At 48.7% G+C, this 24,752-nt stretch overlaps 1 protein-coding gene across 1 annotated transcript in view; it reads right to left on the reverse strand.

Moving 5' to 3' along the window:
* Positions 1-4: 4 nt before the first annotated feature.
* notch3 (notch receptor 3) overlaps positions 5-24,752 on the reverse strand; it is a 30,813-nt gene continuing 6,065 nt past the window's right edge. Inside the window, exons 3-33 of the mRNA XM_071916859.2 lie at positions 17,970-18,112; positions 17,533-17,868; positions 16,698-16,820; positions 16,375-16,608; positions 16,130-16,285; positions 15,843-16,028; positions 14,634-14,747; positions 13,260-13,373; positions 11,940-12,173; positions 11,606-11,716; positions 11,306-11,498; positions 10,938-11,083; positions 10,083-10,316; positions 9,786-9,938; positions 9,438-9,666; positions 9,145-9,346; positions 8,863-9,019; positions 8,542-8,726; positions 8,305-8,437; positions 7,933-8,190; positions 7,517-7,629; positions 6,862-7,391; positions 6,390-6,716; positions 6,148-6,296; positions 5,806-6,028; positions 5,549-5,639; positions 5,188-5,356; positions 4,753-5,057; positions 4,484-4,631; positions 4,270-4,367; positions 5-4,129 (exon numbers count right to left, since the gene is read on the reverse strand). Coding sequence (XP_071772960.2) covers positions 2,642-4,129; positions 4,270-4,367; positions 4,484-4,631; positions 4,753-5,057; positions 5,188-5,356; positions 5,549-5,639; positions 5,806-6,028; positions 6,148-6,296; positions 6,390-6,716; positions 6,862-7,391; positions 7,517-7,629; positions 7,933-8,190; positions 8,305-8,437; positions 8,542-8,726; positions 8,863-9,019; positions 9,145-9,346; positions 9,438-9,666; positions 9,786-9,938; positions 10,083-10,316; positions 10,938-11,083; positions 11,306-11,498; positions 11,606-11,716; positions 11,940-12,173; positions 13,260-13,373; positions 14,634-14,747; positions 15,843-16,028; positions 16,130-16,285; positions 16,375-16,608; positions 16,698-16,820; positions 17,533-17,868; positions 17,970-18,112 — 7,282 coding nt within the window. The 3' untranslated portion in view covers positions 5-2,641. The remainder of the gene's footprint in view (positions 4,130-4,269; positions 4,368-4,483; positions 4,632-4,752; positions 5,058-5,187; positions 5,357-5,548; positions 5,640-5,805; positions 6,029-6,147; positions 6,297-6,389; positions 6,717-6,861; positions 7,392-7,516; positions 7,630-7,932; positions 8,191-8,304; positions 8,438-8,541; positions 8,727-8,862; positions 9,020-9,144; positions 9,347-9,437; positions 9,667-9,785; positions 9,939-10,082; positions 10,317-10,937; positions 11,084-11,305; positions 11,499-11,605; positions 11,717-11,939; positions 12,174-13,259; positions 13,374-14,633; positions 14,748-15,842; positions 16,029-16,129; positions 16,286-16,374; positions 16,609-16,697; positions 16,821-17,532; positions 17,869-17,969; positions 18,113-24,752) is intronic.

Here is a 24,752-nt window from a genome sequence, read left to right on the forward strand (position 1 = left end):
AACTTATTTTACAACTTTTGACTGTAGAAAGAAAAATTGTGGAAAGGTTTTATGTACAATGATTTTAAACTACTTTTAAACAAGTATAGAAATTAATAATAATGATAGAAAATATCTATGACTGTTCTAATAATACAAGACCAATAAAATATCAGTCACATCCTCAGCTTCAAATAATGCTAAAAGGAAGTACATTTTATTTTTGTCCTTTTTAGTACATAACAATCATTTTAGAAACATAAGACTTCTCAAACAAATCGATCTACCCAGGACAAACATATTTACAGGCAGAAGTTGGGAGTTTGAAATGTACAAAAACACTTAGTAGTGTGACCTGGGAGAGAAATGAAAAGACCAGATGGGAAATTAAAGAAAAAACAAAACAAAAAACAAATCCGTTTTCCTTGTAAATGACCTCTGAACTGGAATCTGAACAACAAACTGACAAGTTTCCCAGGTCTGACAGAACAGTAACTGATTCTATAGTGAGCAGGTTTAACCAATGAAAGACATACTGAGTCTATGACACAACTAAGGGCAGGGGGATGTTAAGTCACCACAAGGGCAGTAGCTAGGAGTGACGGCCTGTTCGTTTCTGTTCATGACGCCACACACATACAGCAAGGTACAAATGCAAAGGTTACTTGCTCAAAATTCTACTATTATCAAATGATTTTCTAGTGAAATGTCCACAGTATGTTAAGGAGAGGATGACCCCCTATCCTACAGTCTCAGATCACATGGGGGGGGGGGGGGGGGAGGAGCTGGTCAGAAAACACAGGAGGGTTAGCTGGATCACTGGGAGTGTCATCCCAGAGTATTGTAAAAAGTTAAAGGGCGCAGCACTACATAGTAGTGTTCTCTCCTTCAATGTCTTCTAACAAGTCATCTTAGGATGCCAACTCCATGGCTCCGAGGCTGGAAGCTACTATAGATGCAGGGGGAACCGCCCGCTGCATGCCATATAACACCTCCCTGAGGAGTGACAGGGCATAAGCAGTCACAGCCCAGCAGCCACACCCTCACTCTGACCACTACCGCACCACAGACGCTACCAGGGATGAGCCTGAGGCGAGAGAACCTACGACACCTCAACTACCATAGATCCTTCAGGAATGTTTCCCCTTTAGTCCACTCATGGACATGACCAGGGCTCAAAGAATGAAACTGCTATCAGTCTGTCTTCTGGTCACGCTCTATAATCTGAGGTGGATGCTGCTGAAACGGGAGCTGAGAGGGTTGTCAGCCAACAGTACAGTACAGCGCCAGGCCACCCAAGACAGGCAACATGCAGGAATGTTTCGCAGGAGGGGAGTGATATAAAATAGCAGCCGATAAACATAGCTTAGCACATCGAGGTGATGTTAAAAAAAAAACAACGTATCCATGGTTTCAACAAATATACAGAGTATAAAACAAATGGAACAAACAAAAAAATTAAAACAATGACTAAAAAAGGGCAGTGAGAGGCTGATTTTATAGACAAAACAATGCTCTGTTCTAAATAATTCCTTAAAGTGAATGAAAACAAGCTCCAAGACTGAAGTTATCTGGCATTAGAACTGGAGGTAGACTCCTGTAGAGTCAGCGCGACTAAAGAGTGCAGGAGGAGCACTACAGTTGGGAGGGGGGCATGACACCTGAAACTGGGTGTAATCAATCAGTGACTGCTATTTTAACAGATCACTTTCTCTGCTTAATTTTCTGAATGATCACTGGGCAAACTACCATGGATAAAATGCCCCCCACATACTATAAATACCCATAGTTGTTAAATGATGTATCTGACCTTTACCCACTATTGGCCTCTGAGGCTTGCCCCTTGAAGTGCTTCAGAGACACCCATCTACATTCTTATTCATAATACTTCTATGGAATGTAATCAATTATTACAGTTCAATCAAATCAGAATATATCCCTACTGCTGAGCAACTGAGAATATATATATATATTTGCCAGAGCCAATTTCTCATTTTTACCAGCTGTTGTTGGCCTAAATAAATATCAGTCAAGAGAGGTGAGACTTCCTCTTTCTGTCTGTTAACCCAGCTGAAGTGCCAATAGTGATGTAAACTGAGAAGAATAAGAATCTAATTTCTTTGTACCATCACGTGCCACACTGGCTAAATAGAAATGTAGGCGCTCCATGTAAAATGTGAGGCAGGGGGGCACATCACGTGAGAGGCCAGGACAGAAAGAGGGAGAAAACACCTGAAAAGGCAGTTCGGAGAGACATAAAAACAATAAATAAAAATAAAGGAATTCCCTTCAACATTTAACTTTTTTCTCTTTTCTACTTTTTAAATGTTTGTTAGTTTTCAGGAGAGCATCCCTAAGTCTTTGAAATGAAAGACTTGGTTTTCTTCATATACTTTTTTTAATAATAAAAAACAAGTCCATCTGTGACAGAATAAGTCTTACTTCATTAAATTGTCTGCTCTTTTTCCAGACAACACACATTTCCCTTTACTCTTTTTCTGCAAAAATCACTAGCAGACGGTCCTCTTGATAAAACATAGTCAATCCAAATCCAATGAAAATCTTGGAAACAGGCTGACACATAAAAACACAGACAGGCCCAGGAGCCAGTCCACATATTCTTTCACCCCAGGTCCCTTTTCAAGCAGAGGCCTTGGGATCTTCATGCAAACACCTGCATCTTGCCGTTGGCCTCTGGGACATGGGGGATTTGGGTCTGGGCGGGGCCAGCAACTGCTGGGCTGGGAGTGGAGTCTGACCAATCAGACACGCAGTGAGGAGAGGGGCTGGACCAGGGCTCGGGCGACTCTGGAGAGGGGGTCAGGTAAGGGTGCTCACTGGGCAGATGGAGGTAATGCTTGGGGGTGGCATCTAGTGCAGAGGAGTAGCTGTGCTGAGAAGGAGGGGTAGGGTAATCCTCCAGGCCTGCAGTGCTGCTGCTTGCCTGGGAGGGTGGAGCCTGAGCGGGCTGGGCTGCTGGCGTGGCAGCCTGTGGTGGCTGAGCAACAGGCTGGGGCTGAGGAGGCTGCTGAGGCACCTGCTGCTGCTGCTGGAAGAAGGCCGGTGGGGGCTGTGAGGTCTGGGGTGTAGGTGGGGTGGAGGTGCCCATGCGGGCCATGCTCTGCTGGCTGGTCATGGAGTGGTTGATGAGCTGCTGCTGTTGTTGCTGCTGCTCAGCGATGGAGGGCAGCTTGACTGGGCTGATGGTGGGTGTGGAGGTGACGGGTGTGGGCTGCAGCATGGAGTTACGGTACATCTGCTGCTGGTGCATCAGCATGCTCTGCTGCATGGCTGGGCTCTGGGGGTGCATGCCTGCCTGGCTACTCTGCACCAGGTTCACCACCTGCTGACCGCACTGAGAGGAGGGGGCCATCCGGCTGTGCCAGTCAAAGGGCACACTGACAGGACTGACCATGCCCATGTTGAGCCCCATCTGGCCTGAACTGAGCACATAGCCATGGTTGACCGCTGAAGCCATGGAGACGCGTCCCTGCAAGGACATTCCTCCATCTCCCAGGTCATTGAGCTGGGCTAGAGACACAGCAAAGGGGCCCCCTCCCTCCAGCATGCTGCTATGTACCATGGGGGTGCCTGGGACAGACATGGAGGAGTGGAAGAGCCCCGGTGAGGGCATGGCCACAGGGGAAGTGGGGTTGGTGATGTAGCCAGCATTGCTAGCTCCGCCGCGGGGGGAGTCCAGTGAATCGACTGGGGACAGGGTGACTGAGCTCTCCAGTAGGGCACTCTGCATGTCCAAGGTCAGCTTCTTATTGCGGGCCTTGACTGACTCCTTTAGACTGGCAGCATGTTGGCTTCCCAGGCTAGAACCCTTGGCCCCAGGCCGACGGTTCTTCTTGCCCTGGGGAGTGTTCTTCAGACTAGGCAGGAATGCGCTGGGCGGGCACATGAGAGGAGACAGGGTGTGTCCCCCGGCGAGGTGGTGTCCAGCTCCTCCGTGGCCCTGGGGACTCCTTACTGTGTTGTATTCATCGAGGAGCTGGACTATGTCATGGTGCATACGCTCCTGAGCAATGTCCCTCGGCAACCTGTCCATGTGGTCGGTGATCTCTCTGTTTGCAAAGTGAGCCAGCAACACCTTCACAGCTTCACAGCTGCCCTCACGGGCTGCAAGGAAGAGAGGAGTCTCCTCCTGAGAAGAAAAACAAAGCAAAAAAACAAAGAGAGATAGCGTTAGATAAAAAACATCACCATTTAAGTCATGATGACACAAAAGATGAACAGCATTCCAAAAGGTGTGGTTGAAATAGAAAGGGTAAGTCGGTACCATACCTTGAGGTCCTGCATATCTTTATTTGCACCGTTCTTCAGCAAGGCAACAGTGGCCTCCACATTGTTAACGGCAGCGGCCCAGTGCAAGGCAGATTTACCTAAAAGAGATGACAAGCACTGAGGTTACACATCAGCATTCTCAGAAGTGAGTATAACCACAAAACAGCAGCAGCTGCCCCAGAGACCCATTGAGTGAGAAGTGACACACACTTACCCAATTCATCAACAGCATTGACGTCAGCATGGCAAGTGATGAGCTCCTCCACCATGCCCTCCACTGCCAGCCGTGCAGCCAGGATCAGCGCGGTGGAGCCATCGTACATACGAGAGTCCAGATCTGTAGCCCGGGTTCGGATCAGAATCTAGGACGGAGGAACAGATTGTAAGTTAGTGTTAAAGAAGATGAGACCTGCATGTGATGAAAGATATTATAAACATCTCTATCCTCATTGTGGCCTACATACAGAATGCGTGTGTGTATACCTGGAAGACACCCTGTGCGTCTGCAGCCACCGCGGCGTGTAGCGGAGTACGTCCTGTGTTGTCCTGAGCATTGGCGTCTGCCCCGGCGTCCAGCAGCCTCTTGGCAGCGTCGGCGCGGGCGTAGCGAGCGGCCAAGTGGAGCGCTGTCTCTCCGGTGCGGTCGGTCTGGGCAGCCAGGGAGGCGCCCTGGTAGATGAGGTCGGAGATGATGTTGGCTGAGCACTCCTCCGACTCCTCCTCCTCTGCTACCTCAGGCTCCAAGCCGCCTCCGCAGAACGATGCCAGCATCAGAGGAGTAAAACCATCTGGCAGGAGGCGTAACAGGCACGGATCAGTTAAATGTGTCAATGCAAGCACTCAAGAAAGAATAAAAATGTGTGGATGTACAAATCACAATTTCTATCTGAAAATTTGTCAGGTTATTTCGCCACCAACCTGGACCTCGGACATTGACGTCCATGCAATCGCTCTCATATTCTCCTTGAGGCGGGGTGAGGGCCATGGTGGGAGGCACACGGATGTCTGCAGCTGCCAGGTGATGCTGTGTCCACTGCCTGCTGTCCACTGCATCTTCACTATCTGACAAGATACTGGGCTCTTCCACCTGTGCCCACATAATGACAAGATTCTCATTTTCACGCATTATTTAAAATGCAGGCTCAAATGTTGTTGTAAATAAAACAGCTGACACTTTGGGTAGCCAAAAATTGGGTAGCCAAACCTCTTTCAAATGTGTATATATATATTTATGTATATAATGTAATACAAACTCATAATTAATAACACTGTAACTGACCTTGAGTCTTTTTGCCTCTGGACAGTCTGTGTCCATCCACTGGTCACTATGGTCTCCTAGGAGAGATTCCTCCACAGTTTTTGGCATGTGTCTGTTTACAGAAATATAAGTTAAACAATGCCAACACAAGGAATCAAAACTTCAACTTCAATGCAATATTTGCATTCAATGCTTTATTTGCATCTGAAACAGTATTCCCAAAGGAATTCAGTCCCAACAATATCATTAGTGTGTGCATTTTCACAAAAATAACTCACTTCATGCCCAGAGCATCCTGGCCCACGGGTTCCCTGCGGTTCTTGTTACTGCTTGGTTCCTTCTTGAGGAAGAAGCCCTCAGGGAACCACAGGGTGCTGTGTTCCCTCTTTCTACGGGCAATCAACATGCCCACCACCAGGATGACAAATAGGAACAGAGAAGCTACGCCCACCAACATCAGCTTGATCCACATAGGCACATTGTTTTCAGGGAGCCTCTCACCTATGGAGAGAGGAAATTCTAAATAATTACACACCTGCCTCTATGAAGGTTGGTATAGTTGTAAGCAGTAAAATGTATTCATTAAGTTTTATTCTTCTTCTGAAGGTAGCCCTACTCACCACGGACTTCTTTGATGGGGTAAGGGAAGCGGAGCATCTCCACAGCTGACAGGGCTCCTAGGTAGTCTGCAGCACTGTCAGCTGTAGTAAAACAGTCCTTCGAGCCCTTAGAGCACAGACGGTTGTCTATTTCCAGGTACACTATGGACCTACAGGAACAGCAGAGAAAGGCCAATGTTTAGTGTCAAACAAAATCTACAGGTAAGACCTGAATTTTTACATCCTTGGTATGTCTGACTGACCCGATGACCTCCTGTTGAGGCTGGAGCTCTCGTTTGAGGCGTGCCTCTCGGCGGGTGTAGGGGCGGATCATGGCCTCTCCGTTGTGGTCCAGGCGGAAGCGCAGTGTGGTGCGCAGGATGGCACTTAACTTCTGCAGGAAAGCCGTGCTGGTGCGGAGAAGCTCCTCTGGAGGCAGCAGGACCACTAAGACCAAGACACCATCTGCAAGGACTTCTGGAACCTTCGTTGCGCAGTCCAAGCCGTCCCAGCCACACTCCTCTGTGTTACAGCCCTGGTCACAGCGTCCATCAGCATAGTGGTCGATACAGTAGGTTTCATAGATCGGACTGGAGAAGACACACACGTAGAGTGATCAGCACAAGGTTTCTCAGATATACAGGAAACCAGGATACAGACTGACAGAAACCCTTTTAGCTGTGTAAGAAAAGATGTGAAAGAAACACTTTCGCAAAACAAGGCTGGATTACTCACTTGCAAACTTTCTCCTTGCTCTTGCAGTCAAAGTTGTCATAGAGGCAGTCCGGGTTGTTGCAGGACTCATCACACTGGCTGTTGTTGAAGACGCGCCAGCAGCGGGGGTCTGTGCAACGAGCCCAGGGGTTCACTGCCAGAGAGCAGTCGCCGCCGTCCCAGCGGCAGGGGAATGTGTTGCATTCCTTGTCGCACACGCTGTCATTGGCTTTGTCATGGCATTCTTCCAGAGGGCAGGAAGATGCAGGGGGCACCAGGGCTCTGCTGCTCTGCTCACACCGTTTCCCCGTCCAGCCACTGGGACACTGGCAATGGAAGAATGGGAAGCTGGTCTCTTCGGTGCACAGGCCTCCGTTGCGGCAGGGCTGGGAGGAGCAACCTTCATTACTGCGGTGCTGACACTGGGGCCCGGCATAACCTGTCAGGCAGGTGCAGCGGGCTCCGCGTGTGGTAAGTGCACAGCTGCCTCCGTTGTAGCAGGACAGCTCCCGACATGACATGCTCCTTTCACAGTTAGGCCCAGCATAGCCCTGAAGATACACATCATTCACATACTCAGTATTGGGAACAGTTAACACGCAAACAAACAAAGCTGAAACACACAAACTAAAAAATAAATTTGGCATCTAAACCCTGAATGTGAATGTGCACTTACAAGCTGACAGGTGCAGGTGTATCCCAGTGCCGAGCTGCTGGACACAGAACAGGCCCCTCCATACTGACAGGGCTGAGACTCGCACACACTGAAGCGGCTCTGGCACCTCCGACCTAACAGCAAAATATTAAATGGTATTACAACAACGCATGCACGATCTTGCAGTTCCAGCAATGCCTGCTTCACATTTACAGTCACATTCACACCCAGAAGCTGCCCAGTACAGCCAGTCTTCTACTGTTGGCACATCAAGAGTACTTGTTGAGGGGAGAGCGTTACTCATTTACCCTATGCTGCCACTTCCCCTTGGGGTAGAATTTAAGCAACATCACCAGAGAGAGAGGAAAATGCACACACACACAAACACACAGAGTGCACATCCAGAGGTCAGGAGAGCCTCCGATTTGTTGTCTTACCAGTGAAGCCAGGCTTGCAGACACACTGGTAGTCGTTGGGCAACTGGATGCAGTCAAGACTGTTGGAGGGACTGCAGGGGCTAGAGAGACACTCATTGATGTCTCCCTCGCACCTCTCTCCGGTGAAGCCAGGGGGACAGTTGCAGCGGTAGCCACCCACTCTATCCACACAGGTACCGTTGTTCAGGCACTTAGGAGGAGCGCCGCGCAGCCTCAGGGGCGGAGCACAGTCATCTTCATTGATTTCACACAGTACACCTTTGGGGAAGAAGATTAATTAAATACTCCCATCCATCCAATACTTTTGACCCTTAAAAAGTAGAGGCTCTTCAGCAATCACCATAGGTTTCTGCTGAACATGTGTTTACATACCCAGTGTGCCAGGAGGGCAGGAGCAGATGTAATGGCCCACCAGATCAATGCAGGTGCCTCCGTTCTGGCATGGATGAGACTGGCACTCATTGATCTCCATCTCGCAGTTCTCTCCAGTATAGCCGGGCATACACTATAATGACATGCAGATGACAATTAGATGATCCGGAGGAACACTGTATCTAATGGTCTTGCTGAGACCTGAGAGTGACAGTATTGACAATGCATTGGACTCACATCACACTGGTACCCTCCCACATATCCCCTGCAGGTGGCGCCATTGCGGCAGGGTTTGTCTTCACAGTGGTCCACCTGGCTTTCACAATAGCTCCCGGTGTAGTCGGCAGGACATTTGCAATAGTGGGTATTCCCGGTGTTGACACAGTGACCACCGTGGTGGCATAGCTCATCTGTCTGGAGACCTGGTTAGAAACAGGTAGAAGGTTAGTTTGTAGTCGCTCAGTTGTGGCAGTGCAGACAGAGAGTTCAACTGTGCTCACATGCAAAAACACACACGGTCAAACATTAAGAGAGTATGTAGCAAGAGCGGGGACATACCTCTCTGGCGAGCAGCTGTCTCACAGGAGACCCTGGGGATGTCACAGTAGCGGCCAGACCAGCCGCCACTACATTCACAGCTGAAGGAAGCGTCCTTTTGACGACAGCGACCTCCATTTTGGCAGGGAGAGGAGCGTCGGCACCAGTCCACTGGCGTCTGGGCAGATGGAAGAATGGTCAGCATTTATTATTCCGAGTACATAAACATATGAAGTTGTAAGGCTTTAACAGGAAATATCTGTCGCTCTCTGTGTGTGTGTGTGTGTGTGTGTGTGTGTGTACCTGGCAGCGGTTGCCGGTGTAGCCCTTGGGGCAGGAGCAGCGGAAGGACTCCAGTGCATCCTGGCAGAGGCCTCCGTTGAGGCAGGGCTGGGAGTCACACTCGTTCACCTCGTACTGGCAGTGGGAGCCGGTGAAGCCTGAGCGGCAGGTGCAGGAGTAGCCGTTGATTTTATCTGTGCACGTGCCTCCATTGAAACAAGAGCTGTGGACATAGGGTAAATTATGGATTAGATTAAAATGATCCACCATGCACCATAGAACACACACACACATATATAAACAGCCCTACTCACCTTTCAGTGCAGTCGGGGATGTTGGTTTCACAGTGGATGCCAGTGAAGCCAGGTCTACAGGTGCAGGTGTAGGAGTTAACGTAGTCTGTGCAGGTGCCTCCGTTCTTGCAGGGGGAACTCTGGCATTCGTTGATCTCTACAGCACAGCGGGGCCCAGTGAAGCCTGGCAGGCAGCTACAGTGGAAGGAGTTCACGCCATCTGTACAGGAGCCTCCACTCAGGCACGGGTCTGAAGACATGGACACAGAGACAGGTGAAATATGTGGATATAGACCTGATATTGTGTATGACACCTGTAGTGTATAGCAGTGGCAGCAATTCAATGCGTTAGTCTCAGTGGCCACTCACTAGGGGCGCAGTCATTGATGTCCGTCTCACAGGTCAGCCCAGTGTATCCAGCTCTACAGGAGCACACAAAGGCCCCAAGTGTGTTGGTGCAGGTCCCGCGGTTCTTACAGGGATTGGAGATGCATTCATTCACATCAATGTTACATAGTTGACCTGGAGAATGCAAAACAAGATATGTAAGGTACAATTCAAAATCATACATGTCTTTGTGTAAGCTTTCTGACAGATTATCTCACTATGGAGTTACCATAAAACAAGGATGAGTAGCTGCTGAGATGAAAGAAAGTTTTTGCTCACCTTGCCACCCTGGCTGGCAGTTACATTGGTAGCCCAAGTAGTCCGGTGTGTGGGTGCAGAGGGCATGGTTAGCACAGGGGTTAGGGGAGCAGGGGGTGAGGACTTCAGCACAGGTGGGCCCACTGTAAGGAAGCTCGCACAGACAGGTGAAGCTAGCCACACCGTCCACACAGGTGCCCTTGTTCAGACAGGGGCTGGATGAACACTCATTGATGTTCACCTGGCAGAGGTTGCCTGTCAGAGAGGGGGGCAACAAATAGATTAAAACATATTGTGGTATCCAGCTTCAGTGAGCCTGAGATGACAGGGTCTTGTTCACGAGTGAATGTCTCTGCAGTTCTCAAGTACTCCACTAGGGGAGGTATGAGGATGTCATTCAGCACCACTGGGCCAACTTGGTGGGAACCTATTACAGATGACTCGAGAATCACTTTAGTCCATCAGATAGAGGGCTTCAAACCGCTTTGTGGTGCAAATGAGCAGTTTCTAACAATCTAAAAGAAACTTCAAATATCAAATCCACAACACTGTCATGTGAAATATTTTACATATTTTCCTTGCACAAGAATGCAGTCAAAATTGAGTGCTTAAGGTTGTTATGTGCTTTTCAACCACACAAGTCTGTGCAAAATCACTTATGGCTCCCTAAACCCAGGGAAAACTGTGTATTCAGCCTTAAGTAGTTTAGTCTGTTTGTTAGTCTAATTGTTTTGGTGTTTACATGTTTTGGCCCAAGTTTATTTTCACACAGCCATTATCCTAATGCAGGCAGCATATACACGAGCTGTGAGATGCTGTGAGAGCATACATGTTGGTGGCTCTGTTACGTGTTGAGCTACTGTGGTGCCCTCTCACCTCTGAAGCCCTGGCGACACTTGCAGGTGAAGCCATTCAGCTGGTCGATGCATGTGCCGGCGTTCTGGCAGGGACTGGGCAAACAGTCGTTCCTGTCCAGGTCGCAGTTCTTGCCCACCCATCCAGGCTCACAGTCACAGCGGTACCTGCGGAGAGGATAGGATGCAGTCAGTAATCCAAATGGATGAAGTTGTAAATGTGAAATAAGAACGAGCTATCTGATGTAGAATTACTGTGTGTAAACTAAAATATGTGGGATTATCAGCAATGGACATGGCAGTTGGTCATGTCATGTTTCCCTTTGACACTGCACAGCCATGTGAGGCACATTAATAAAAAGCTGCAAAGGGGGATGTAACAGCTCATACCCATTGATGTCATCCCTGCATGAGCCATGGACACAAGGGCTGCTGCCGCACTCGTCCACCTGGGAGTAACAGTATGGGGGCTTAAAGCCCTCAGGACACTGGCAGTGGAATCCATTCTCCTCATCCACACATGTCCCTCCATTCCTACAGGGGCTGGATGCGCACTCGTCTATCTCCACATTACACTTGGGACCTGGCAGGACAGACATCAGCTGTAGTCAATGCACTCTTGTCAAACATGTGCACTGAGATTGGTTTATCTCAAAATGTGTGTGAATTGTCATCTTCAGAAGGCCTTACCAGTGAAGCCAGGTTTGCAAACACAGTCATAGCGGTTGATGCCATCTTTGCAGATGCCGTAGTCACATGGGTTACTGGCACAATCGTCAAAGTTTATCTCACAGTTGATGCCTGTGTGGACAGGGAGCAGTAATTAGAATCTGTCTCTAGCAATATTATAGACCTATAACCCTGGCAGAAAATATGCAATCCTAGTGAGTTCCAACTGACAAAAAATTTAGCAATGCCAGTTCAGCGTTGGCTACATTTTAATTCTTCCATTCCAAATTTTCCCATTCAAAAACTTGAATAAACAAAGTCCAATGGTATATGTTTAAGGTGTTTTTCTTCTTACCTGAGATTCCATGTTGACACTGGCAGATGTACTTGTTGACCAGGTCCACACACTTGCCCCCATTCTGGCAGGGGTTGCTGTGGCACTCATTGAGCTGGTTCTCACAGCGATAGCCTGTGTAGCCAGCATCACAGTTACAGGTGTAGCTGGCGATACCATCTATGCAAGTACCATGGTGGCATGGGTCAGGCTGGCAGTTGTTGATATTACTCTCGCAAAGAGTACCTTCATAACCTAGAGAGAATACAGGGATAAGAGGGAGATTGATGTTAAAACATTTACAGTATCTGTTCAGTTAATTCAGTAAAGCTTCAAGCTTTTGCCGCTTGAGAACCTGTGGTGTTGGCTTTCCCTGCTCCATCAAAAACTGTCTGCTACAAACAAATCTCTCTTTCAAACCCTTTTGTTTTCATCCTAATCCCCTTTATTTTCAGTCTCCCCTTAAATCTATCAAATTCTTTTCGTTTTCCTCCTTTTCCCACTTCCTTCTTTATCTCTTTCAACTTCCTCTGTCTATTTCCCACTCTTTCTTTAGAAAAGCTTCTACAGTTTTGGGGTCTGGTCCCTGTGGTTTCCATGCCAACGGTGTGTGTGTGAGACAAGTAAGTGTTGGTTTGTGCAGTATGTGTGTAGTGCAGTGCTGAGCTGGGCAAAGCAGTAGAGAAGGGCCCTACACGGGCCTCCCAGTCCTGCTTTTGTTCTCGGCGGCGGAGGGAACAATAGGCCGCGCCACGTCAAACAGGGCCACTTCACTCAACAGAGGGGGCCCACAAACACAGGGAATACCAAGCAGCTGGCCACTGAAACAATGAAGCAGGCTCCCCCATAGGCACAGGCCCAAACAAACATGTTAAATATCTATGTATACATGCAGGGAATTCATACAACCAGCCTTTTCTGACAAACAAGCCTTGCTGTAGCTCATTGTATCTGGGCATATTCTCATACATGGAGGTGAGTGAATGTGAAGAAACGAAAGTTAAGATGTAGCATAAGGTGGTGTGTGGGGGTTTGAATAGTGGGGTACAGATGAACAGATGTCGGGGTGATGACCAGGGCTCCCTTGCCGGCAGCTGCTGGCCCTCAGTGACCCTATGATCCTGAGGGCCGATGTGGAAAAGAGGGGGATTAGGGGCCTCAAGTCAGTCTGCCTGGCCAGCAGACATCCAGAGAACCAGCTGACCCCAAAAAACTGAACATTTCACAAAGACAAAACACACCCCTACAGGTGGGCAGGGCTCATCTGCCTTGGGAGACATCTTGAGCACTACAGATATTAACCACTATCCACTGACAACTATTGAGTATAGAAGCTCTTACCTTCAGCACAGCGGCACTCGTACCCATTGGGCCGATCGTAGCATTTTGCTCCGTTCTGGCATGGCGTGCTGGCGCACTCATCTATGTCGATCTGACACATGGTGCCAGTAAACCCTGGGACAGGCAAACACAGAGGTGAGGGGTCAGAGAAAGGGTCCAGTGGAAGGGTCCACACTCAGGTCAGAGGGCAGCTCTGTCTCTTCTTGGGAGGGCAGAGGTCTCTGGCTAGGTTAGTGACGTCTGGCCAAGGTTGGGTTCGAGAGTGTCTCGGCTGGTTAAGGACATGTCATCTGTGCACTTGGACTAATGCTGAGATGACCACTACAAAATGCAATTGAAACCCTGTGACCTTGATAATGTTTTTGAGAGAGTTATAATCTAGTATATACAAGATGGCTCTGAAATTAAATGACTAAGGATATCGGGTGGCGTGGATTATCTGGGCAATAAAAATGCAGCTAATACTTACAATGTCAGATTCATGACTCACTTCACGTTACTGTTCATTTCAGTGTCTGCACTATGTGCTGGATCCTGGAATGTCAGGACTCTGAGTGTTAATATGAAATAATGTGGAATGTGTAGAGGAATGTGATGAATTTCATACATCAGCTTGACTGTGGTTACTGAATAGATCCTTGGTATATGGTCTGTGGGTTATTTAGCAATAAAAATAATATTATCTGTATTACTAATTGTTGTAGAACTATTTCAGCAAAGTAAAATCTATTTGCCTGAAAAAGCTTGAGAAACTGAGAGGGCTTGAAATCAGTGGGCACAGTGCCCAGACAGGGGTGAATTGGTGCATTGGTAGAATCTGCTCTGTTGATTAACAGTGTGAGGATGGGCTGTGTGTCGGTGCTTGGGCCGGGGGTGGGGGGTGTTAAGAGGAGACGGTGGGATTGTTTTCTCTTTTGGGGAAACCCCCTCCCCTTCCTGCATCAGCTCCACAGGCTCAATAGCTAGATGGGGGGTGGAGGGGGGATGTCTGTCCCAGATGTAAATTGCGGACCTGGAAAAGAATCTCATTAGCAGGACTGCTGTTCCCCCCCACCACCAGGGGAGGGAGAGGGAGACTGCTGTCCCTTCCACATTCCACCGGAGAGGAGGGGAGCGGGGGTCACAATAGTGTCTTTGTTCGGGCAAGAGGATAGGCAGCCTTTGGGGCCTGCCTTTTTTTTTTTTTTTTATGAGTGGTGGCTCTAAACACCAGCAGGCAGAAGTAGCAAGGCTGGCCCTCCCTCCGCTGGTTCAGGGGGACATTTAAACTCTGGCTTTCTGTTCTCACTGCTGCCGTCACCGAGTTGGAAATGTGAACAGGTCTGGGAATAAATGCAAGGAATGGAAATGAGGACAGTCAGATAAGGGCCGTACCTGGCTGGCAGGTGCATGTGAAGCCGTTGACCATGTCCCGGCAGATGCCATCATTCACACATGGGTTGCTCTCGCAGTCGTCCACGTCCATCTCACAATAAGTCCCCATGTAGCCTGCAGGAGAGAAATTCACATTGAGTTCAGACAAGTACAGTTCTAGCAGATTCATTAAGCTCTATGTTCAGCTTGTATGTATGAGGGTGTCAGTTTGTGCCAATGAGAGAGACAGTGTATGTGTGTGTGTGTATGGGGGGGTGCTGTGGGAAACCTCTCTCCATGACATGGGAGGCCTCAGAGGGTTTTGAATCAATGGTCTCTGCTGAACCACAGGATGGGATATTATCCCTAATACAACTAGTGCTCCCACTGCACTGACCTGAATCACCACACCCTACTGTCCATAGAGCATTACCACTCCCTGGGTCAGCGTCCCATTCACCAGATGCATGTTATACATTCTGCAGTCGCACACTATGGAGGGCTCCTCCATTGAGGTGAAACAGAGTGTGGAGCAGAGCGCTGCTCCTGGGGAGCGGCTAGCGTGGAATCAGAAATAATCAGCGGCTCCACATGAGCTTTGCCAGGCTGGCCGATGATGAGGAGGGTGGAGAGGAAGGGCCTGTCTGTGGAAATGGAGGGGGAGGGGGAGAGGCTCTGGGAAAAGGCCTCTCTCCCTCTCTGTGTGTATGAGGGGTGCAAAGTGGAGCACAGAGGGGCCCTATTGTTCCGCTCCATTCCCACCACTCCACAGCTCATTAGTATTCACAGCACACTCCTCCCCCTAGCCGCTCACCCTCTCTCCCATCCAGTCCTATAGACCCAACTCCCAGCTCTAATTTGTATAGTCCCCGAAACCCCAGGATGCATGTAGGACTGTGCGTGAGAGTTTCACTGTGTTTTTTGTCAGCGAGTGTCCAGACCATCACTCGGTCCTTAACTAATACCCTGTCTGGCTGTACTGTGCACTGAGAGCAAAGGAGTGCCCCCATACCCCACAACATCAATGGGAATGTATTACATAACAGTCTACACTGGCAGTTAGTATGGCAGGGTTATAGATACTGCTTCCTCAGAAGGTCAAGTTTAAACAATCAGCTTTTCAGCTCTGCAGATGGTTTTGAGCCTTCTCTCGCAAATGACAGCGAGCTGAACTGAGATGTTCATTGGCAGTAGTGAAAATACAGTAGAACACAGTGCAAGTCAAAATACCTGGCATGCAGATGCAGGTGAACTCTCCAATGCGGTCCAGGCAGGTGGCATCGTTCTGACATGGCATGGATAGGCATTCATTAATGTCGATCTCACAGCGAGGCCCTGCATATCCCCGGCCACACTGACACTGGAAGGAACCCTCTGTGTTCACACACTTCCCAAAGTGCTCACATGGGTTAGCGCCTTGGGGTAGAAGGATAAGGATCAGTATATGAAACACACTCAACGAGAGGAGAGAGCACATGACCACAGAACTGCCAAATGTAAAAACCCATCGGACTTACCGATCGAACATTCATCCATATCCTGGTTGCAGGCACCTCCTACGAAGCCGGCGGGACAGGTGCAAATGGCACGGCCATTGAGGGGGTTGGTGTCACACACTGCCCCCTCGTTGCAGGGGTTACTCACACATGCATCATCAAGGTGGCACAGCAGACCTGAGGAGATAGAATAACGACTGTCAGTTACTTACAAATTAGCGTCTGGGCCGAGGAGAGGCACAGAGACATTTGTTAAATCCACCCACCTGTCTTTCCGACGGGGCACTCGCAGAAGAAGGACGCCACGCGGTCGTGGCAGGTGGCACCGTTGAAGCAGACGGCAATGGCACAGTCGTCGATGTTCTCACTGCAGTCGTCCCCGGTCCAACCGTTAACGCAGACACAGGTGTGGCCACCGATGGTGTTGAAGCAGGTACCGCCGTTATGGCAGGCATTTGGTTGCATGAGACACTCGTTGACATCTTCAGCACAGTATTGCCCTGGTGGGGGTAGGTAACATATGGTTCACACATACTCACCAAGTTACATATAAAGTTTCTATTTCAAATATGCAAAAATAGCACTGTACCTGTCCATTCTGGAGGGCATTGGCAGTTGTAGGTATTAACTCCATCCACACATATCCCTCCATTCATGCACTTGTGGCCTGGACAGTCATCCACATTATTCTCACAGTTGTGTCCCTCAAACCCTGAGAAACATGGAGTGAGAGAAAGGAGTTATGGTACACAGTACTGACACGGACACACTCACACTCACTCACACACACACACACACTCACACACACTCTCTGAGAGTTTACTAAACATCCAGTGGCCCCACTTCCATCCACTAAGCATTACTACTCATAACCTCGACTTGCATTTCCCACAGTAGTGGAGGTGTGGGGCAGAGTGGGCAGTAAAAAGGTTCAGTGGGTGTCTGAGTGTTTACATCTTCTCATGGAGGTTCCCACACCATGCCAGCACCAGGCGTGACGCCCCCCCTGCTTCAGAGCTCCCCGCAGTGTTTGCTTGTTTTATAATCTCTCACAGTTTCAATGACTTCCTCTCTGGCAAGAGACATTTCCTGTCAGCTCCCCAGAGGGAAACCAGAAGGCCCATAAAGTAAATTCCTCCTGTAGTGAAGAGAGCAGCATGGAGTAGAGCACAGGAGGGCTGCCTCTTTAACGCTCCCACCATCCCGTCTCCCATTAGCAGCTATTAATAGCAGACAGGAAGCTGACCTGGGACAGGGGAGTAAATCCCAGCAGCAGCACTGACAGCTACGTCATCAGCCTGGGAAAATCCTGACATCTGTAGCACTGGGTTGAGGAGATGGGAAACAGTGGGGGCGGCACACTGACTGGTTGCGTTAAGTGTGTGTGTGTGTGTGTGTAATCAAGTTGATAAGCGCTAGTCTACCTGGCAGGCAAGCACACTCATAGGAATGGTCGCTGGTCTGACGACAGGTCCCCCCATTGAGGCACTGGGACGGGGCGCAGGGCAGGGTGGACACCTCGCATGTGCGCCCGCTGTACCCAGGTTGGCATTGGCAGCGGAAGGACCCATGGGTGTTCATGCAAAGGCCACTGTTGAGGCACACGCCAGGCTTGCGGCACTCATCAATGTCATTGCGGCAGTTCTTTCCCTGGAAGCCAGGTGGGCAGGAGCAGTTGTAGTGGTTATTCCAATTGGCACAGCGGGCGCCATTGGCACAGGGACTTGTGGCACAGGCATCAATGAGGGAGCAGTCTTGGCCTGGAGATTTAATAGTGAATTGTATTTAGTTAAAATGGAAACCTTTATCCTCTCTTCACATAACAGTTCTTTCAGATATGGATAAATTCACATAGTTGTACCTCTGAACCCTCTCTGGCACACACAGGTGTATTGTGGGATGCTGTTGACCACCTGGCTCTTGCATGCTGCTCCGTTCAGACACGGAGACCGATGACAGGGATCCAGGTGCTGACAGAGAGGACCGATGTAACCAGGTCGGCATCTGGACAAAATAAAAATACACGCACACACACATACATTAGTGAGCATTTGGACTGCAGGTTAACACAGACCACAATCTGACAAGCTGAGGCATTTGGGACAGCGTTGTGAAACTTCAAAACCAATGTAGCCCCATTCCCACCATGTTCCTTAATGTTCTGGGTTTTGGCAACCAGGGTCCCATGACACCTTGGCAAGGCCTGCTGCCTGACTCATAGCCTGGCAGGAGTAAGGCCTCTGGGCCCTGGAATGGACTGGGTGGGTTTGTATTAACCTCAGTTCCCTCACAAATACTAATAATGCAATAGTTTTGCACATGGAATGATACACATATACACGTCAGTTACACACACGCTTTCTTATGTGGAGACAGATGGAGGCCATCCCTCTTTGTCTTTCAGGTTTCACAAGACATGCACTCAGTTTCCCTCTGCTTGAGTCATTTCCAGCTGGAAAGCCTCACTTTCTCCATGTCAGCTAACATTCCTCCACTATTACCGTTTTTCCGCACATCGGCTCTTGTTTCTGTCCACATATATTAAAAAGAACACACCCAGAAACAGCAGCCTGGAAACCGTACAGTTGCCAACAACGCCTGAATTAGTAGCCTATGAGAAGAATGGGAACTACAAACAGCACACATTAGTCCTATGGGAGATGCAGCTGTGATATTCGAGTAAAAAAAACCCATAAAAAGCAGTCACTTCCTCCTCTTGGTCACTGTTTTCTGATCGAACACTACTTTATTTTGATGAAACAATGAGCCTGACCTAAAAAAGTGCTCCAGTAAGAAGAGATAAACACATAAACAGGGTTTCCTATAGCTCTCTCCAGGGGTCCTGGGGGAGCTCAGACATGGTTTGGACTGGGGGCTGTTAAGAGCTGGTAACCCTACACCCACACTGGGAGCCCCTCTTCAAACAGGCCGTTTGATGCTGATGACAGGGCAGTGATGGCTGGGTTTCGGCCCGCCCTTGGGCTCTGTCTTCTCTTTCACTAGAGAGGAACCCCTGGGCAGAATCAACAATGAGTTTTCCTCTGCACTCTGTTACAGGAGCACCACAATTACACTGGTTTGAGCTCATATTTTATTGTAGTTATGTTTTGTGGCTATATTTCTGTGGGAGCCTGAGGTTGCTCCAGGTAGGGGCTAAACAGGAGGCACTGATCGGGATTTGGCTCAGAACTGAGATGGCCTGCTTTCTTGCTGGCTGCTCTGCTCTGGTTCAGAAAAACTGAAGGCCACTCAGATTTCTCTGGCCTTTTTTTCAGGCTTACAAAGACAATGGTGAAATGGAGCAGCCACAGGGCTCAGCACTGAGGAGCCAGACACACAGGCATACCCACAAGAATGTGCAGGCACACACATGGAAACAAAGCCCAGAAAAAAAAACAGCAAATGTCTCCAAAAATAATGGTTTTGTCTGTATACGACAATTATTCAAGTAACCAAGCATAACTCTTATAATTTCAACAGGGCATCACTATAGGGGAAGAGGTGATTTTCCCATGGTGAAGGATACAGGACAAGGGCAGCACTGAGGCACTGAGACTTGGCTGGATGATAAAACAGAAAGCAGCACTGCAACACCCATGTTGAGAAAGAGTTGGCTCAGTTACTAGTCTCCCATCTCCTGAAGCCCCCCTTAACGTAGGCTCGCCCCCCCTCCACACACCCCACCCCACCCCCGACCCACTCCTACCCCCCCCCCCCCCTCACACGCTGAGAGGTCAGATGTCAGAGGTCCCCAGTCTGATTGTGATGATAATGTCAGTCAGGCTGCAGAGAGCGGGGAGGGGGGCGGTCTGTTGGAGAGAGAATGTCTTTGGAGGGTAGGGTCGGTGGAGAGGAGGAGGAGGAAGAGGAGGAGGGAGTGGTCTGGTCCAGAGAGAATGTCATGTCATATTTCCTGTAATCCCTCGTCTCCTGCTCTGAAAACACTGCACTCACTCCGAATCCCCGATCCCCGTTGCCCTGGCAACCTCACAGACGAACGAGCAAGCCTGACACCCTACCAATCACTTCCCCCCACCCATGGTCCCCTTGGCTATTTGTCATGGCTTGGCTGGGTTTATTTAGAGGCAAATTAACTATGTCTGGAATCTAGGGTGTCACTAAAAAAATGAAACACACAGTTGTGGCACAAAGAGGGCTTTGGAGGGACTGAGGAAGAAAGTTGCTTGGAGGGCTGAAAAATACAACGCAGACTGACAGTCAAACTCTTCTGGGGCCATTCTGTGCTGTGGGCATTTGACTGCCGAAGAAAGCCAAAGAGCTACAATCTTTACAGCCTGTTGTTCTCCTCCAAAGACCATCACAACTCTCCATGGGCAGAGAATAACTTACAGCTCCTTCTAGGAAGAGGTGTGTGTCCATGCGCGTGTGCGTAACTGTCGGAGTTAAAGTGAATAAGACCAGAATAGTAGCACATTAATCTAAAACAGGGATAGTAAAAAGGTTTCCTCGACACAGAAGTAATACATGTGTCTATATATTTCAAAGAATTCAGGTATTTGAAAAAAGTGAGATTCAACTGTGAGAATGAAGGGTGTGTGTGTGGGTGTGTGAGAATGGCCATTGCAGGAATGCTGGAGAAATTATTTGTCCTCCCTTACAAATGCACAGAGTTGAGCAGCCAAAACACACATTCTTTTGTCTAGACCTGAGCCATTGCCAACATGCTACTCCCATAACACACAAGTCAGAGTGCTATCAGTGGAGAGACTGTGTGAGACGCGCAACTTTGTCCCGGTGCACCTGAGAGCCGCCTTATCAGGCTCTTTACAACCTCGCGGATTCTACCGCCTCTGGGAACAGCAGGGCAGGAACTGAACCTTCGCCTGGGCCCAGCCTTATTTGCGGCGGACGTGGACGGCAGGTGCGAGCTGTTGTTGTGCAACGGGCCCCTGAGTCACATTCAGTGAGCGTCGACTTCTGACCTTTGAGGAAGAGAGCGCCCCAGATGAGGGGGAGGTGTGCGAGTGCAGCGGAGGCATGGCCAGAGTGGGTAATCTCTTCACGTCACAACACATATGAGGGCTCGCGCCAGCTGCAGCCCCGGCACCATGCATCTGTCCACATCTGTCAGTGCAACTCTGGGTGTCTGGCATTTGCCTGCTCTGCCAGACATTAAGCTAGAACAACTGTGCTATTCTGCTCATGGGACCAGCAGAGGCACCAACACACACACACACACACACACACACAGAGGCCATTACACACTCAAGAGATATGGACATCCTTCACAAACACATGCATTAAGAGTTACTCTTTACACACTTTCTGGAGCGTTAAGTAAAAGGCACCACTGCAACAAGGCAAAGCAAACACTCACACATGCAACAATCACTACACGCCCAAACACAAAGGGGAAAAAAACTTACAACCAGCCTTAGCTTCTGTGGAAGAGTGGAATTGTGAACCCATAAAAGAGGAGGGATCCACTGAGGAAATTACAAAACAAGGGAGAATGAGAGGGAAATACTGACAAACATTTCATGAAGAACAGTTTTACATTATAAATGATAAATCTTATTTGTAGTCCATAGTGTGATATTCTGGCACTCCGGTGTTCTGCATCAAGTGTGCTGTTTTGCTGAAAAAACTTTTTGATTTATGTGAGTGAATCCTGGCACCTATACTTGTGTAACACAATGCCAGTTTTCCTGCTCTGTGTGTCATTGTGGCAGGTAACCTGAGCTCATCCTCTCCTACACAATAGCAGCTACTCTGCCAGAGGTCGGAGGGCGGCTCACCTGTGAACAAAGAGGCTGTAATCTCTGACACGGTTCATACACACAGTCATGGTCCACAAAGCAACAAGTATAGAGGAGACCTCCTATCTCAGAGGGTTTCCCGATCCCTCAGCGCTGAGGGGCATTTCCCAGACAAATGAAGAAGAGGAACAACAGAACAGAACAGAACAGGACCTACATCTACCATCTTCTGACTCGGGACAAGAATTCAACCTCTACATGTCAAGGAAAGAGCTAATGGAAATTTGCCGGATTGTTTTGATCCTTGCTTCGAAGAAATGTTTGAAGGTTTGGGAAGCTCTGACAAGAGTGTCTCTCTGAGGCAGACTCTCTTGCTCACAGCACAGCCCCCTGTTCCCTAACCCCCCCCCCCCACCCTCCTCCTCCACAAGCAAGCAGGAACCAGCTCTACTCCTTTGTGAGAGTCCATACTGACACCACACTGCCAACAAGAGCCCATCCCCACCCCCCACCCCCCTCCCCTCCCCTCCTCACGACAGCCTCTCTTCTGCTCTGCTCTCCTCAGCTTGGCTCTCCCCTTTCTCAGCAAAGAGCCAGATTGGGGGTTGGGGAGCGTTTTGTGGCCCAAATAAAAGAGCTAAAGTAGTCAGAACCCCTTTGTGTGAAGGTGGGGGGGGGAGGGAGGGGGGGGAGGGGGCAGTGACCCAAACAGCCAGTCTTTCAGGCCTGGGTTTACACGGACCAACAGGCCTGGGCTGTAGCCTGGCAACAGTAACCCATGGTGAGAGAGAGAGAGAGAGAGAGAGAGAGAGAGAGAGAGAGAGAGAGAGAAGAGGGGGGTGTTGGGAGACAGGGTTCCATGAGGACAGTTGGAGCACTTCAGCAGACTGATCCCCTACATATGCAGGTAGCACCGAGCGCAGTGTGGGACCAATTCAATCTGGTAATTGAGTATGATCACTTCTAAAAGGATGCGCGTTTCACAGTTTAAAGTCCAAAGTTTAATTCAACAATGGTGCTTAGACAGACAATGGAGGTATTCAAATCTCCAGAGGGAGGTTTCTAGTGCACCCCCCTACCGCCACCCCAATGCATGAATATTAAACATGTGAACATCAAGACAATTAACCTTCTCTTAAAGAAAATCAAATATGAATCTGACTAGAACGCCAGGAAGGCCGTTGGTGTGCCCTCTTCGCCGTCAGCAGCCCAAAATGCATAGTGATCTACAGGGATCACTCTCCAGAATATAAATCTCCTTGGCTATGGGGATTGCACCGAATTGTTGCACCTAGATGAGAAAAAAAGTCTGCTTGCTAAGCACACATTTAACTAATACTCCAGTGAAAGCGGCCAGACAAGAGCTCATAGGTTTCACACTTTTCAGTTCATACACTATCTGAACAAATGTGCCTAAAATGTCAACAGATTCAGGGGAAAATACTCCCTGACATTTTTGGAATTGCAATGCATTTGCCCATAACCACATTGCATGAATCCCAGGGTCGAGGTCTTTCAAAGCATTCTTCACTGAACTCCACCACAAAAACCCCACCCCACCACCTAAACTGAACCAGACCTCTGGAAAACTTTGAAATTGAAATTTAAAAGAAGGGCTTTTTTTCCTCCAACATGAAAGATCAACTACAAAGCACATTTTCCCCCCATGGTAACCTTAATAGTAAAAAAATTACTTTAATGTGACAGCAGATAGTGTATCTAAGGCCTTCTCGTTGGCCATGTCGTTCAATTCAAAGTGAATTTCAGCTACACAATGCATGTGGAGTGAGTAGAACTGGAACTACATCTGAAAAATCCCACTCACAGTTTAATAATGTTGACAGAAACTGTCACACAGATTGACTGAGGCCAGTACAAACTCTCACACATGTCCATAGTCCTGAAAGAATGAGGTTTGTTTATAGGGCACTGGCAATGTTCCACAGTGATAAGCTAAGGAGAACGCTAGGGAAACTGCCAGAGAATGTCCATTATCTCAACCACTGTCACCCATAAAGTACTGGATAAGTTTAACATGAAGGGTGCGGCCCTCTCATATTTCCTCAAACATTTGAAAAACACCAAAACAAATAACCACAACGTGGGAATTTAGTTTTATTTCCCTGTGGCAAAGTATTTTCCATCTCAGTGCCTCCTCTAAATCTTAGGTAAGATTAAGGTAAATGCTGACAAAATGTTGCCTGGTTAAAATCAATATGTTTGCGGAAAGAGCACTTAGTGGAAAAAAGCACTTCTTTTCCTGCAGCAGTTACAGATGGACCCATCCCTTCCTCTTCTAAAAAGGGAGGGAGAGACTAGGGAAATTTTGCTGGGCTGTGGGGGCCGACCTCAGTTATTCCAATTAGGCCTGCCTGCATGTCTCTTCAGAAGTCGCCGTCTCCCAGATGAGGACAAACAGCCAGGGGATGAGACTTCAGAGGTGGGCTTATCCCTACATAAGCATGTGGTTCAGACATACACAGACTCCAAAAAGTCTAATAATACACAAATAATAGTTGGACCTTCCTCTGCCGGCTACACAATAATGGAAAATCTGACATTAATTAGCTAACAGGATTGGTTGGGTGTGTGTGTGTGCGTGAGCGCACAAGTGTACATGCCTTTCCACATAGGCCTACGATGAAATATTGATGCTAAAGTAATAAATGATGAAGGTAATTGTATCACAGTAGCAAAAGGGAGGAGGACATAAAGTGAGGCAAATGATGAGAATATTGAGAAGCATGTAGACCAACTGGTGCCCTGAGTAAGCTCCTTAAGGCCGCACAGATAGACAGGATGTGCGTAGCAGGGAGGTCAGAGAAGGCACCACTTCCTGTGATGGGGGCCTGGGAACCACAGCTCCCAGTCTCCAGTCATGACCCAGAGAGAAGAGGGGACAACAAATCCCCTCCTCCTCCCTA

This window comes from Centroberyx gerrardi, chromosome 7 (genome assembly GCF_048128805.1).
Source record: "Centroberyx gerrardi isolate f3 chromosome 7, fCenGer3.hap1.cur.20231027, whole genome shotgun sequence".
NCBI lineage: Eukaryota > Metazoa > Chordata > Actinopteri > Beryciformes > Berycidae > Centroberyx > Centroberyx gerrardi.